Raw genomic sequence first — 12,832 nt, 5'->3', positions numbered from 1 at the left:
GTGACCCTGCCACCTGGTGCTGAAATCCACCTTTAATATGGTATTTTTCCAAGGGAGTGGGGGAGAACTGAACAAAGGATTCCTGCCCTGGGGAAATTCTAGTTAAGGGATGAGAAGCAAAGATTGTATTCAGCTGGCTTCACAAACTGCTCCCCTCCACAAGCTGACACCAGAAGAGACCTAGAAGCAAAGAACATTAATAAGGGGAGAAGCTGTTAGACCCGGGTCAGAGGAAAGATCAGCTCTAGCTTGAAAAACGTTACCTGAAATAAGGAGTAAAGTGAGGAATTGTTTTGTAGCAATTTCTCTTACTGTATTAGGCTTAGCTGGAGTGGGTTTTTTTATTTAGCTTAATAACTTACTTTGATCTGTCTGTCACAATTTGCAACCACATACATCCTACTTTTTATATTTGATAAAATCACTTTCATTTATTATCAAACCCAGTGTAAATAATTGTTAGGGGGAGGAGGGAGGATGACAGCTGTGCATCTCTCGCTCTCTCATCAATAAAGGGGGCAATCTTAGAAGATTCTCTGTGTAAACCTTTTATACAGAAGAAGATGGATTCATTTAGGGTTTTGATCCCTTTGGGGGCTGTGTTTCTGAGTGCTGTCAACACCCTGTATCTGAGCCCTCCTAGAGCTGAGCTGTTATCAGTGTCAGTATTACTCTGCTACGGAGCTGTTACCCCAACTCTATGACTCTGCTGTGGGAGACCAAAGCTTCTGACCCAGTAGGACGGGGTGGTGGGATGTCCCAGAGGGTAGGTAGGTGGGCTCAGAGGTATCATCAGCACATCAAATGACAGTCTCAAGGGGATCTCTATAATCTGACCTGTCATTCTTCCTTGATAAATACAGCATTCCCTGTTAGAAATTTCACAATGCTCTGGTCCTGAAGGCTAATGTTTCAAAGATTAGGGTAGGCATTAGCCAATGGCAAATAAATAAAGATATTGCATTTAATGTTTTATTGTATATATTTATATTTTTCAGTCTAGTGCAAAGACATCTCCATTCCTGCCGTTTGCTTGATTATTGAAACCTCAGTGAGAAACACAGCAAACATTACATAATGTACCAGCATACTGAAGTGTATCGAAATCCATCAAGCACTTTTTAGGTAATTCAATAGCAAGTTCATGACAAATATGAACAACCAAGGGGCACATTTAACAAACAATTCACGTTCTGTACATGGATACGTGTGAAAAGGAAATTACTTAACCATTTTGATGTTTTTCCCTTCAGACTGATTTCACTGACATTCACATTGTGCCATTAATCTTCATCTGGTAGCTTCTACAAAGAATCCTTTTTTCTTTCCAGGCTCTAGTCCTTCAAGGGGGTCACAGGTTGCAGAGAAATGCACAGAAACAGGAAATAGAGCTTCCTCCGTGAGTTTTGAAACACTGAAAACCTGTTTCCTTTTCTACAGAAACAAAACTGGCAGATCACTCTTTGTGCAGATTCATTCTGCAGCTCAGGAGGAGGAGACGGCTGCAGGATCCTCACTCAACGAAAACGTGAAACATCTCATGGCTTTTTCCAAGCAGCACAGGATGAAGGAGATAATCTTCTTATTGCTTCTGTCACACTTACAGAGTGGCAGCCTGGAATCTGCTACCACTGGCAAGCTCTGGTCCATGAGTAGGGATGGTGAAACCCAACCAAGCCACGCAGACTTTACTTCACCTCCTACTACAACACATAGCCTCAGAAACCCGATGGCAATCCCCATGTCCACCCCTTCTGAGATCCGAACAGCTGCAGCAAGTACACCATGGGAACATGCTGTAAGAATCACTCCTGCATCCACGGAAGAGGTTCAGGGATTGAAAACCCTTCCAGAGACCCAAGAAAAGAAAATCGTCACTCCTACGACACAATCCAGTGGAAACAGAGATCGTGGTGGGGCTAAGGCTAAGCAAGGTTTCCTACTGAACAGCACAGGGAGCTTTCCACAGACCATTCCTAGAAAGATGCCTCTCCAGCAAGAGACTGTTAAAAGTCAACAAAGAACAGGGAACAGATCTCCTAGGCTGTCTTACTACAGCGCTGCCAGCACCAGCACTAAGAAGGATGCTGACTTCAAAAAATCCAGCTTTGAAACTACCCGGGGGAAGTAAGGAAATCTACATATTTTATTCTCTTATCTTGTGAATTGCTTATCCTATATCCCAATCTAACTGAAATCAAAGGCAAAATTCCCAATTAATTTCAGTAGGATTTGAATTTGAGGAGGGTTGTAAAAAAATAAGCCTGGACCAGCCTCTGTAGTATGTACTCAGGATATGTCTCTACTCAGTATAGCCAAGGGTTTGCACCTGCAAACTCATGATTGCTACGTTTCCTTGGCTCCATACCATCACCAAAACTCCCATTATAGTGACTGAGTCAAGACTGTAGGATTTAGCCTGTCATGCTTATTACTTTAAAATCATAATGGAAGATGGAATAACATCATTATCTGAGGTGAATATACTTCAAGGTTTTTAAGGAGCTGCCCACACACACATTTTATGGTAGATTGTCTATGCCTGCTGTTTTAGGTACTCATACTAAGTAGTGTGGTGTCTAAATTCTCCTTCTTTAAAATTTTCCTTTTTGTGAGTACAAGAGATTGCACACCCACTTGTCTGAGTATGCAAACACAGAGGCTTTAAAAACATGTTTGGCTTTATGTTCATGAACGGCCTTATTAAAGAATATGCAGAGGTGACGTAGCCATGTCAGTCCCAGGGTATTAGAGACAAGGTGAGTCAAGTAATATCTTTTATTGGAGCCGTTTCTGTTAGTGAAAGAGACATGTTTGTCTCTTTCTTGCAAAGTAGCTTGGGTGAGTCAAATACCTTGTTTGTACCTCAATTCCTTAAACTTTAAATGGGGACAATAATTAAGGGTGACTGGAGTCTGCAGTGGGTTCAGGGAGGGCCACTCAGAGGGGCAGAGGGCACCCAATGTAGCAATTAAAATTTTGACAGGGGTGTTGGGGATGGTGCACCTCCCAAGTGCAACCATGCGTCACCTATGGCAATAATCCTTACCTATCTCAAAGAGCTCTTGTGAGGCTTTCTTCATTGTTCATAAGAGTTTGGATATTTGGAGAAAAGAAAAGTATTTGTACTTTCAGTTCTATCTATGGCTATGTAGCTATACGATAGCCGTTTCCCTTTCTGCGATGCTTATTTACACTTCAGTGCTATCAACGGAGAATAGTTTTTCTGTTTAATTTAAACAAAGAATAATTGGTAAACTCCTAGAAACATCTGCATGCACAATATTCAGAGACCTACTCTAAAGCCTTTGGGCAAGGAAAAGATTCCATTGACCTTCTGGACTTTGGAGCAGACTCTGGTGAAAGTGCTAACAGGCACTCATGACCAAAGTCCACTTGGTTTAACCTTAGACAAAATTACTGAAAGGAGACACTTCCTAAGAAGCAATGTTCCACTAAAATTCTCTCAGATGTAACAAGCTCCTTGTCACTGTGGTCTGGGTAAACTCCAGGTAAAGTGGGTCATTTTACCGGAGAGAGATCATGCAACTAACTGCATCACCAATTTCAAATTTGTTTGGATGAAGAAACAGGTGAAAGCTTGAACACTTGATAAAACTGAAGTCCCTAGGCTTTCCCACATTCATTCAGCTTCAACTGATGTAATTACTGACTAGGAAGTGGAATTTCCCATATTTCCTAAACCCCTCAAAATCAGCACTAGCCAATCCTGGTAGACCTCCCAATGCAGTATTCCCCAAATTATAAATAATCTTCAGATTAAGGACTCCTCCATGACGTAGGTAAGTATTGTCTCTGTTTTGTAGGGGGGAAGGGATCAGAAATGGATATAGAGGGAGAGTCAAATTCAGCTTGAGGTAAGCTGTGCTCTCTGTAGTCACTCCCATAAGGGCTGGATGTGCCTCGGAGAGGTAGAAATAACCAGGACTCATGTCGGATAGTACTTTTTTCATGAGTAGCCTCATGAAAATTAGTGGGGCTCCTTGAAGACTAAACTTGAAGACTATCCAACATACATGTCTCGTTTTGCTCAAACCCTGTGCAGCAGGTTGAGGTGCAAAGCAAGAATTAGTTATCATGGACAGATACTACAGGCATGAGTTACAGTATAGGACAAGAAAGACTGGAATGCCAAAGGCAAATGTCTTGGCACTGTGATGAGCTAACCTCTACAGTTCCAGGTTAGATTTGATCTGGATTGTCTTTGATGTAGACTGGTTAATGTTCTGCTTCTCATGCCAAGATCCTAATTCTTTATAGTCCTATAATATAGGTCTAGTCACAACTCTATATTTATTCTTAAATTTACAACAATTTAAGGAGACTGGAATTCTATTCCTGCATTCCTAGGTGATCCTAGGTAAGTCCCTTCACCTTTCTGCCTCGGTTTCTCCATCTGTAAAATTGGGAGTTATGATATTGACCACCTTTGTTAAGCACTTTGAGATCTACTGACAAAAATTCTATTTAAAAACTAAGTATTACCTATATTTAATAAATGAGTACTTAGACATGATTACCGCCGTCCCTTTCTGCATGCGATAAAAATAGAATGGCATACTTTAAGACTTAATGTCAATACATATGGCTTTCTTTGAGTTTCCTTCATTGTGTCATACATGAGCATAGTACAGTGACCTTGTAAAAGCTAGCTGACATAATACCCTTCACAGCAGCCCATGGTATCAGCATATGTACAGGATTCATGTACAACGCTCAGTAGGAAGAGAACTTGAGGAAGGGAAAGAGATAATAAGGGGAAAACATTTATCACTTTTTATATGATAAAGTTAGATTGTGCTTAGAGGATTTTAGTTTCCAGTACTCTCAAAGCAGTGCCTTTCCCAAGATGGACAATAGTATGTACAATACAGCCTTCATTATCCAACTACTCTGCCTTCTGAAACAGGGTTTTGTGCCCTGCTGACTATTCATTGCAATAAAAATTCCTTCAGTAAAAACTAACCATAATTATCTGAATTTAGGCATTGTCCCATAAGACATATATCTGGATAATAGAAGTTGTATTGCATATATACTCGTTGCATATACATTAGAGCAGATAAAAAAATGGGCATTTTTTGCAAACAATTTTAGTCCTTTTGGCCACTATTCAAAATTTCATCAAAAAAATCAAAACCAAATTTTGGAAAAAATCCACCAGTTATCTGTATGTTTTTGTGTATACATGCATGTGCCCACATATGACTGAGGAATAATTTATTACGTTTCATAGTTTTAAATAATTTGGTGCTAACTAGGGTAAAATTGCAGGTAATTGACTAATTGAACAGTCTATGCATTTTGCATTAACCATTCAACTAGTCCATAGGGCATCTCCCTAAGGCTGTTGCTACACTTTAAAGTCAAAAGAGCCACATGGAGCCCAGGGTCAGCTGGGGACTCCCTGCTGAACCCAGGCTCTGTGCGGCACTGCCATGAGGAACCTGACTCTGAGTTCCCATAACGTTTCAAAAGGGCAGCATCACATGGAGCGTGAGATGAGCTGGGGAGTCCCCAGTTGACCCCGGGCTCCGTGCGGCACACCCGTTTTGCATGCCGGGAGGAGCCTGACTCCTGGCTTCCACAGCAGCATTTCAAAGCGACAGTGCCACGTGGAGCCTGGGGTCTGGCCCCAGGTTCCATGCGGTGCTGCTGCTTTGAAGAACTCCCCCCCCCCCGTCCTTGCAGCCTTTTTCTGCTAGAGACAGCAAAGTGGGGAGAGCTACTAGTCCACAAGCTTATCGACTATCTGATAAGCATTTGCTTAGTGGATAGTCGACTAGTCCTTCACATCCCTAGTGCTAACTACATCGTTATTAGTGATAATTTTATTTAGAGAATACTCCCACCACCTAGCTACTCGGTACAAAACAAAATTCCTTATAAAATTCCATAAAAAGTACTAGAAAATCAAACAATAATGGCAATGCAAAAACACGAGGCTCCTACACAGAAATAGATTTAAAAACTGAATTAGCCACTTTAAAATGTTGTTTTCCATTCTAATGTAGTTTTATAAATGGTTACTAGATGATTTATATGTTCATTTAGGGCCCAATTCTGTTCTCAGTTCCAGCATAAATTTAGAGTAATTCCATATAATTTATGTGGACAGCATTACCACGGCTAAACAGATCTTGCTATCTCATATCGAAGCCCTGCATGGCTGTTTAGTGGGCCTCAGAGAAAGAGATACGGATGCAATTTAATATCAACAGTTGATTGATAACTAGTATAGGGCCTTACTGCTCTGTTTAAAAGCCCCTGAATTAACTGCTGTTTACTGTTTTAGGGCTAGTTGTCATTTAAATAATAAGAATGCCATAAGCAAGGAAATTACAATAAAAATTAAATGAAGAGCTATTTTGGAATTACACCATTGGGTCCATATGACTCAAAGGTATTAATTTACAACAAAGGCTAGATTACCACAATCTTTCACTGCATATCATAGTGTAAGGATTATATTTCTTTGGTAGTACAGGCTAATCCACACAATGTCTCAAATATATCTATAAATCTATCCTTCTACCCTGAATATGCTATTATTCATTGCTATTATTCCATTTATTAAACATAGAAAGGTTTAATAAACCCAGCAGCGATGATGGATTTGTTCAAGTTGTCATAGCTGATATGTGGACTGCAACAAATCATAGACATAGCCAGTGGTCTGAAATTCTCAGCAGTTCCCTGCATATTTATTGTGATATTAACATGGAGGAATGTGTAGTGTATATAGAAATAAAAGCCGATGTGCAATGTTTAGCAATTCAGTCTGGCAGAAGGCCCTTAGGTGAGCTGATCATGATACTGACACTTCCCTTCTTGCTTTCTGGGGCTCCCCGCCACTCTCTTTTTATTTAGTTACTAGCTGGAGGTACCCAGCATTGCTCGGGAAAGTGGAGGAACAAAACTTAGAAAACTTGTTGAAATATAGGTTGATAGTTGATATAACTGAGGTGAGGAGCCTGAGGGGAGGGAGGGAGCCATGTGCCTCCCGCTGGCACCCGAGCCCGCCTTCTGCTTCCTTGTCCCTCCACTGGCCTTAGTGAGTGACTGTCTCCGCCGCTTCCCCCAGGAAGCCGCTTCTCCCCACACTGCCACGCTCCGTGCAGCCCTGGGGAGAGGCGTCGGTCTGTCATCTCTTCCCTCCCACAGTCCCTTAAAACCTTCTCCTGGATAAAAGGTTATCCCATGCAAAGTTTGGTTGTGGTAGCTCTTATGGTGTCCAAGTTATTAGTGCACAAACATACAAACATTCTACTTTATATATTAGATGTTGACTAGGACTGACAAAGTTCAGGGAGGTGGGGTAGACTAATTTATTTGCATCAGTATTGCAATGAATTACGTAATGTTACAGATGATTACTCCCAGTAGTAGTGCCTCATGCGTGGAATTAATGGAATGGGGATGTAGTTCAGTTGTGATATTGACATTATGTATAACTACAATATACAGTTTTGGATAAGTCACTTTTGGTTCGTGGCATACAAAGTAACAGTAAAGGCTACTTGGTGTTCTTGGAGGAATTCTGCTCTCCAGGCTTTACAGATAACATTCCCAGCTAATAAAATCAGCTGTCTTTTTGCCCAGCCACTCAGGATGGAAAGAAGAAAGGATGAAAGTGTTATGTGAGGCTGCACCGGTAATTCTAAAATTTCAGTGAAAAAGCTAAATGCTGAAAACAAATGTCATGATGTAGAAAAACAATTAGATCTACAATGCAGGTTTTCTATGCCCTCTTCTAATGGTTAAGATTACTAGGTGTTAGAGTTGCAGGCTCTGTTTTCCACAGCATTGGCAATGAAGTAAAAATGGAATTCAAGCTTTCTCTCTTAGTAGAATTTTTATTACACGAACTAGGAGTTTATTATAGCAAAACACTCTCAGTATATCTTTTTCCTTAGCTTCTTCAGTAAGAAGCCAAACTGGGGCACTCAGTTTCTTCTTCAGATCACTCTGAAATGTAGTGATGCTCTAAATTATGACAACTTTGCTTTCTCAAGTCTGCAATATTTTAAGGAGGTAATAAATGCACCCACTTCCCTGTTATACTAGTTACTTCAATTTATAGATGTGTATTTACACTTTCTCTGTATATAAAGGTAACACATAAGAACATATATATATTAGTTTGGTCTTAGTAAAACAGTGAGACAAACATACTCAAGCTTGATTGCCTTTGTTAATAAAGTTGCCTATTTTATGAAGAGTAGCTCATACTAAGAAGAGGTTCTGCGATATCTTTATGGAACTGAAGTTTTTAGTCAAAGACACAAATGACAATCTGATCCCCATATTGTCTGTTCCAGCAGTAACTGAAACTTAATCTTTCATACACAGATTGTTGTCAAGCCATAACTTCCTTTTTTACAAATAACATTTACATATACCTCCTTTTCTCTGGTACATGTTGCAAGTTTACAAATATTGCAATAACCATACTTTCCGTAGTAATGTGGTTAGTACATTTTGAAGTTAAGAACACTTGTTCTGATACACAGGATATTATACAAAACATTTCACTCTTACTAAACTTAATTTTACATTAGTAGTAAATGTTGCACAAAATTATTATTGCAAATTAAAGTTTGATATGAGTTTCGTTCATTTAATAATAGGCCTTTTCTTAGAAACAGGCCTTTTGCCTTAATGTTCAACATATGCTTTTTTCACATTACATGTATGCAGCAAGTTTTCCGTAGTTAACCCAGTCTACATTAGGACTTTATTTCAAAATAACACCCCACCCCTGGTAAAATTTATAAGCAGAGCATCCCCAATACCAAGACTGTTCTTTCGAAATAACGAGATGTGTAATACAAAATCTGTACTCCTGCTTTTCATTAGGGCTGTGTCTAGACTGCACCCCTTTTGTGGAAAAGGGATGCAGATTAGCCACAGCGCAATTGCAAATGAAGCAGGGATTTAAATTTTCCCCGCTTCATTTGCATGAACATGGCTGCCGCTTTTTTCCGGCTCGGGGCTTTGCCGGAGAAAAGCGCCAGTCTAGACGGGGATCTTTCGGAAAATAAAGCCTTTTCCAAAAGATCCCTTATTCCTCTTAAAATCAGGAATAAGGGATCTTTCGGAAAAGGCTTTATTTTCCGAAAGATCCCCGTCTAGACTGGCGCTTTTCTCCGGCAAAGCCCCGAGCCGGAAAAAAGCGGCAGCCATGTTCATGCAAATGAAGCGGGGAAGATTTAAATCCCTGCTTCATTTGCAATTGCGCTGTGGCTAATCTGCATCCCTTTTCTGCAAAAGGGGTGCAGTCTAGACACAGTGTAGGAGTAATGCTAATTTCAGAATAGCTGTTATGAAATAACAGTAGTGTGGACACTCCAGTGCCACTATTTCAGAATAATTACTCCCCAGAGTAATCTGAACAAATTACTCCCCAGTTCTTCCTGGGGCTATAAGTCTGAAGTAGTGCATCCACATTAATGGACCCTGTCTTAGACTAATTTCAAGGCTTTTCCATAGTGTAGACACACGAATATGATTTTGTTAAATTGGGAGTTACATCAAATTTAGTAATTTTGAAATAGTTTCCTAGTGTATACATGACCTAAATATCACTCCTACCCATTACACAAATTAAGATTGCACTCACAATTTGGCCAATTAGTGTTAAAGTTTCATTCCAAACCATTCACATAAATCTGACAGCCAGTTGTTTGCTGTATTTCATATGAGGTGCTCTGTAATGTCTGTTTAAATTTGCACAGAGAATATGAACTTTCACAGATATGAATGTAGTTAACACTTCAGAAAATACGTGCACTAATTCCTAAAATTAGTGTGCCAAAAAAAGAACAGCAGCAAGGGGTCTTCATATGTTCTCACAAGGTGATTATTGTGTCTCCTGTTATATTGAAATGGATTCTAAAGGCAATTTTCATAATGAAAAATCGAGGAAGGGAAGATTTTGCCACTTTTGCTCCTAGTAAGTACTTTTGAGCTAGATGCAAAGCTCACTGGAATCAATGGAAAAATTCCCATTGACTTCTACAGGTTTTGCATCAGGGTATTACTCTGCAAGGAGCCCCACTGAAATCGAGCAAGCCGCCTGAAAGGGTATTATGCAGTGGCAAAATTAGCAAGTGATTAAGTCCATATACAACATTTCCTGGAATGATGTGCAAAAATTCTGTCTTCAGTTCCATGGAATCTGACTGAACACTAACTGCTGCCCAGAAGGTGATGATGATAGGCTTGGTAACCTAGTGAGGTGACCTAAAAACTAGGTTCTCCAGGGATGGTGATGTAAGTCCTGCAGTAAGAGGGGAAGTGGAATACCAGGAGGAAACACAAGGACAAAGGTGCAACAGGGGAAGGCTCTTGATTCATACGGAAATGTAGGGCAATCGGCTAATTATCTTAAATTGCTTGTATACAAATATAAGAATCCTGGGAAACAAATAGGAAGAATTCCAAGTCCTGGCACAGTCAAGGAACTATGATGTGTTTGGAATAAAAGACACTGGGTGGGGTAACTCACATGACCGGAGCTCTGTCATGGAAGGGTATGAACTGTTCAAGAAGAACAGGTGGAGGAGAAAAGGAGGAGCAGTTGCACTGTATGTTAGAGCGCTGTATGTTGCTCAGAGCTCTAGTATGAAATTGGAGAGAAGCCTGTTGACAGTCTTTGGGTTAAGATTAAATGTAGGAGCAACAAGACTGATATGGTGGGCATCTGCTATTGACCTCCAGACCAGGTGGATAAGGTAGAGTAGGCTTTCTTTGGACAATGTACAGAAGTTTCCAGATCATGGGTTCTGGTTCTCATGGGGGACTTCAATCACCCTGACATCTTCTGAGAGAGCAATATAATAGCACATAGACAATCCAGGAAATTTTTGGAGAGTGTTGGGGTCAACTTCCTGGTGCAAGTGCTGAAGGAACCAACTAGGGGTCATTTTCATCTTGACCTATTGCATACAAACAGGAAAGACTAGATAGGGGAAATAGAAGTAGGTGGAAACCTGGGCAGCAGTGACCACGAGATGCTTGCATTCAGGATCCTGACAAAAGGAAGAAAGGAGAGCAGCACAATATGGACCCTGCACTTCAGAAAAGCAGACTTTGACTCCCTAAGGCTACATCTATACTGTAGCCTTCTTGCGGAAAAGCATATGCAAATGAAGTGCAGCATGGAATATCACCGTGCTTCATTTGCCTAAGTAATGAGCAGCCATTTTTGCACAAGAGGCTTTTGCACAAAAAGGAGCTGTGTAGATGGAGCCTTTTTATGCAAAAACCCCCTCTTGTGCAACAGCCGTTCTTCCTCAAAAAATGCGTGTAAGATTGGTTCTCAGCTGTATTCTGAGGTCTTACTCTCAAACCAGGCTAAGAAAACTGTTTCTAAATGCTTAGTTTAAACTTTGTCCGTGGGACATGTTGGTTATTTTGACTGGGCTCAGAAAGGACAGTTATACCTGTCAGTTGCTCTTTGAAATGGTGGAAGTAAAAGTCACATATCCCACCACACCTTATAGACTCATAGACTTTAAGGTCAGAAGGGACCATTATGATCATCTAGTCTGACCCCTGCACAGTGCAGGCCACAGAATCTCACCCACCCCTCCTAGAATAATCCTCTCACCTATATCTCAGATATTGAAGCCTTCAAATACTTTGAAGACCCCAAGATGCAGAGATCTTCCAGCTGTGATCTGTACCCCATGCTACAGAGAAAGGCGAAAAACCTCCAGGGTCTCTGCCAATCTACCCTGGAGGAAAATTCCTTCCCGACCCCAAATATGGCGATCAGCTAAACCCTGAGCATGTGGGCAAGACTCACCAGCCAGACACCCAGAAAGTTCTCTATAGTAACTCCTATCATCCCTCCATTGACCTATTTCCCACTGATAATGAATGGTCAATTAGTTACCAAGATCATGTTATCTCATCAAACCATCCCCTTCATAAACCCATCTAGTTTAATCTTGAAACCAGATAGATCTTTTGCCCCCACTACTTCACTTGGAAGGCTATTTCAGAACTTCCCTCCTCTAATGGTTAGAAACCTTTGTCTAATCTCAAGTCTAAACTTCCTACTAGCCAGCTTATATCCATTTGTTCTTGTGTCCACATTGGTATTAAGCTTAAATAATTCCTCTCCCTCCCTGGTATTTATCCCTCTAATATATTTAAAAAGTGCAATCATGTCCCCCCTCAGCCTTCTTTTGGTTAAGGTAAACAAGCCAAGCTCCTTGAGTCTCCTTTCATTAGACAGGTTTTCCATTCCTCGGATCATCCTAGTGGCCCTTCTTTGTACCTGTTCCAGTTTGAATTCATCCTTCTTAAACGTGGGAGACCAGAACTGCACACAGTATTCCAAATGGGGTCTCACCAATGCCTTGTATAATGGCACTAACACCTCCTTATCTCTACTGGAAATACCTCGCCTAATACATCCCAAGACCATATTAGCCTTTTTCACAGCCATGTCACAATGGCGGCTCATAGTCATCCTATAATCAACCAGGACTCCAAGGTCCTTCTCCTCCTCCGTTACTTCCAACTGATGTGTCCCCAGCTTATAACTAAAATTCTTGTTATTAATCCCTAAATGCATAACCTTACACTTCTCACTATTAAATTTCATCCTATTGCTATCACTCCAATTTACAAGATCATCCAGATCTTCCTGTATGATACCCTGATCCTTTTCTGAATTGGCAATAGCTCCCAACTTTGTGTCATCCGCAAACTTTATCAGGACACTTCCACTTTTGGTGCCAAGGTCAGCGATAAAAAGATTAAATAAAATTGGCCCCAAAACTGATCCCTGAGGAAC

At 40.7% G+C, this 12,832-nt stretch overlaps 1 protein-coding gene across 1 annotated transcript in view; it reads left to right on the top strand.

The window, feature by feature from the left end:
* The first annotated feature begins 1,448 nt into the window (after positions 1–1,448).
* Positions 1,449–12,832, top strand: part of MMRN1 (multimerin 1) — a 69,206-nt gene continuing 57,822 nt past the window's right edge. The window contains exon 1 of the mRNA XM_014577893.3: positions 1,449–2,127. Coding sequence (XP_014433379.3) covers positions 1,541–2,127 — 587 coding nt within the window. The 5' untranslated portion in view covers positions 1,449–1,540. The remainder of the gene's footprint in view (positions 2,128–12,832) is intronic.

This window comes from Pelodiscus sinensis, chromosome 4 (genome assembly GCF_052426305.1).
Source record: "Pelodiscus sinensis isolate ZL-2025 chromosome 4, ASM5242630v1, whole genome shotgun sequence".
In the NCBI taxonomy this organism is placed as follows: domain Eukaryota; kingdom Metazoa; phylum Chordata; order Testudines; family Trionychidae; genus Pelodiscus; species Pelodiscus sinensis.
This window is presented reverse-complemented; position numbering and strand designations above follow the sequence as displayed.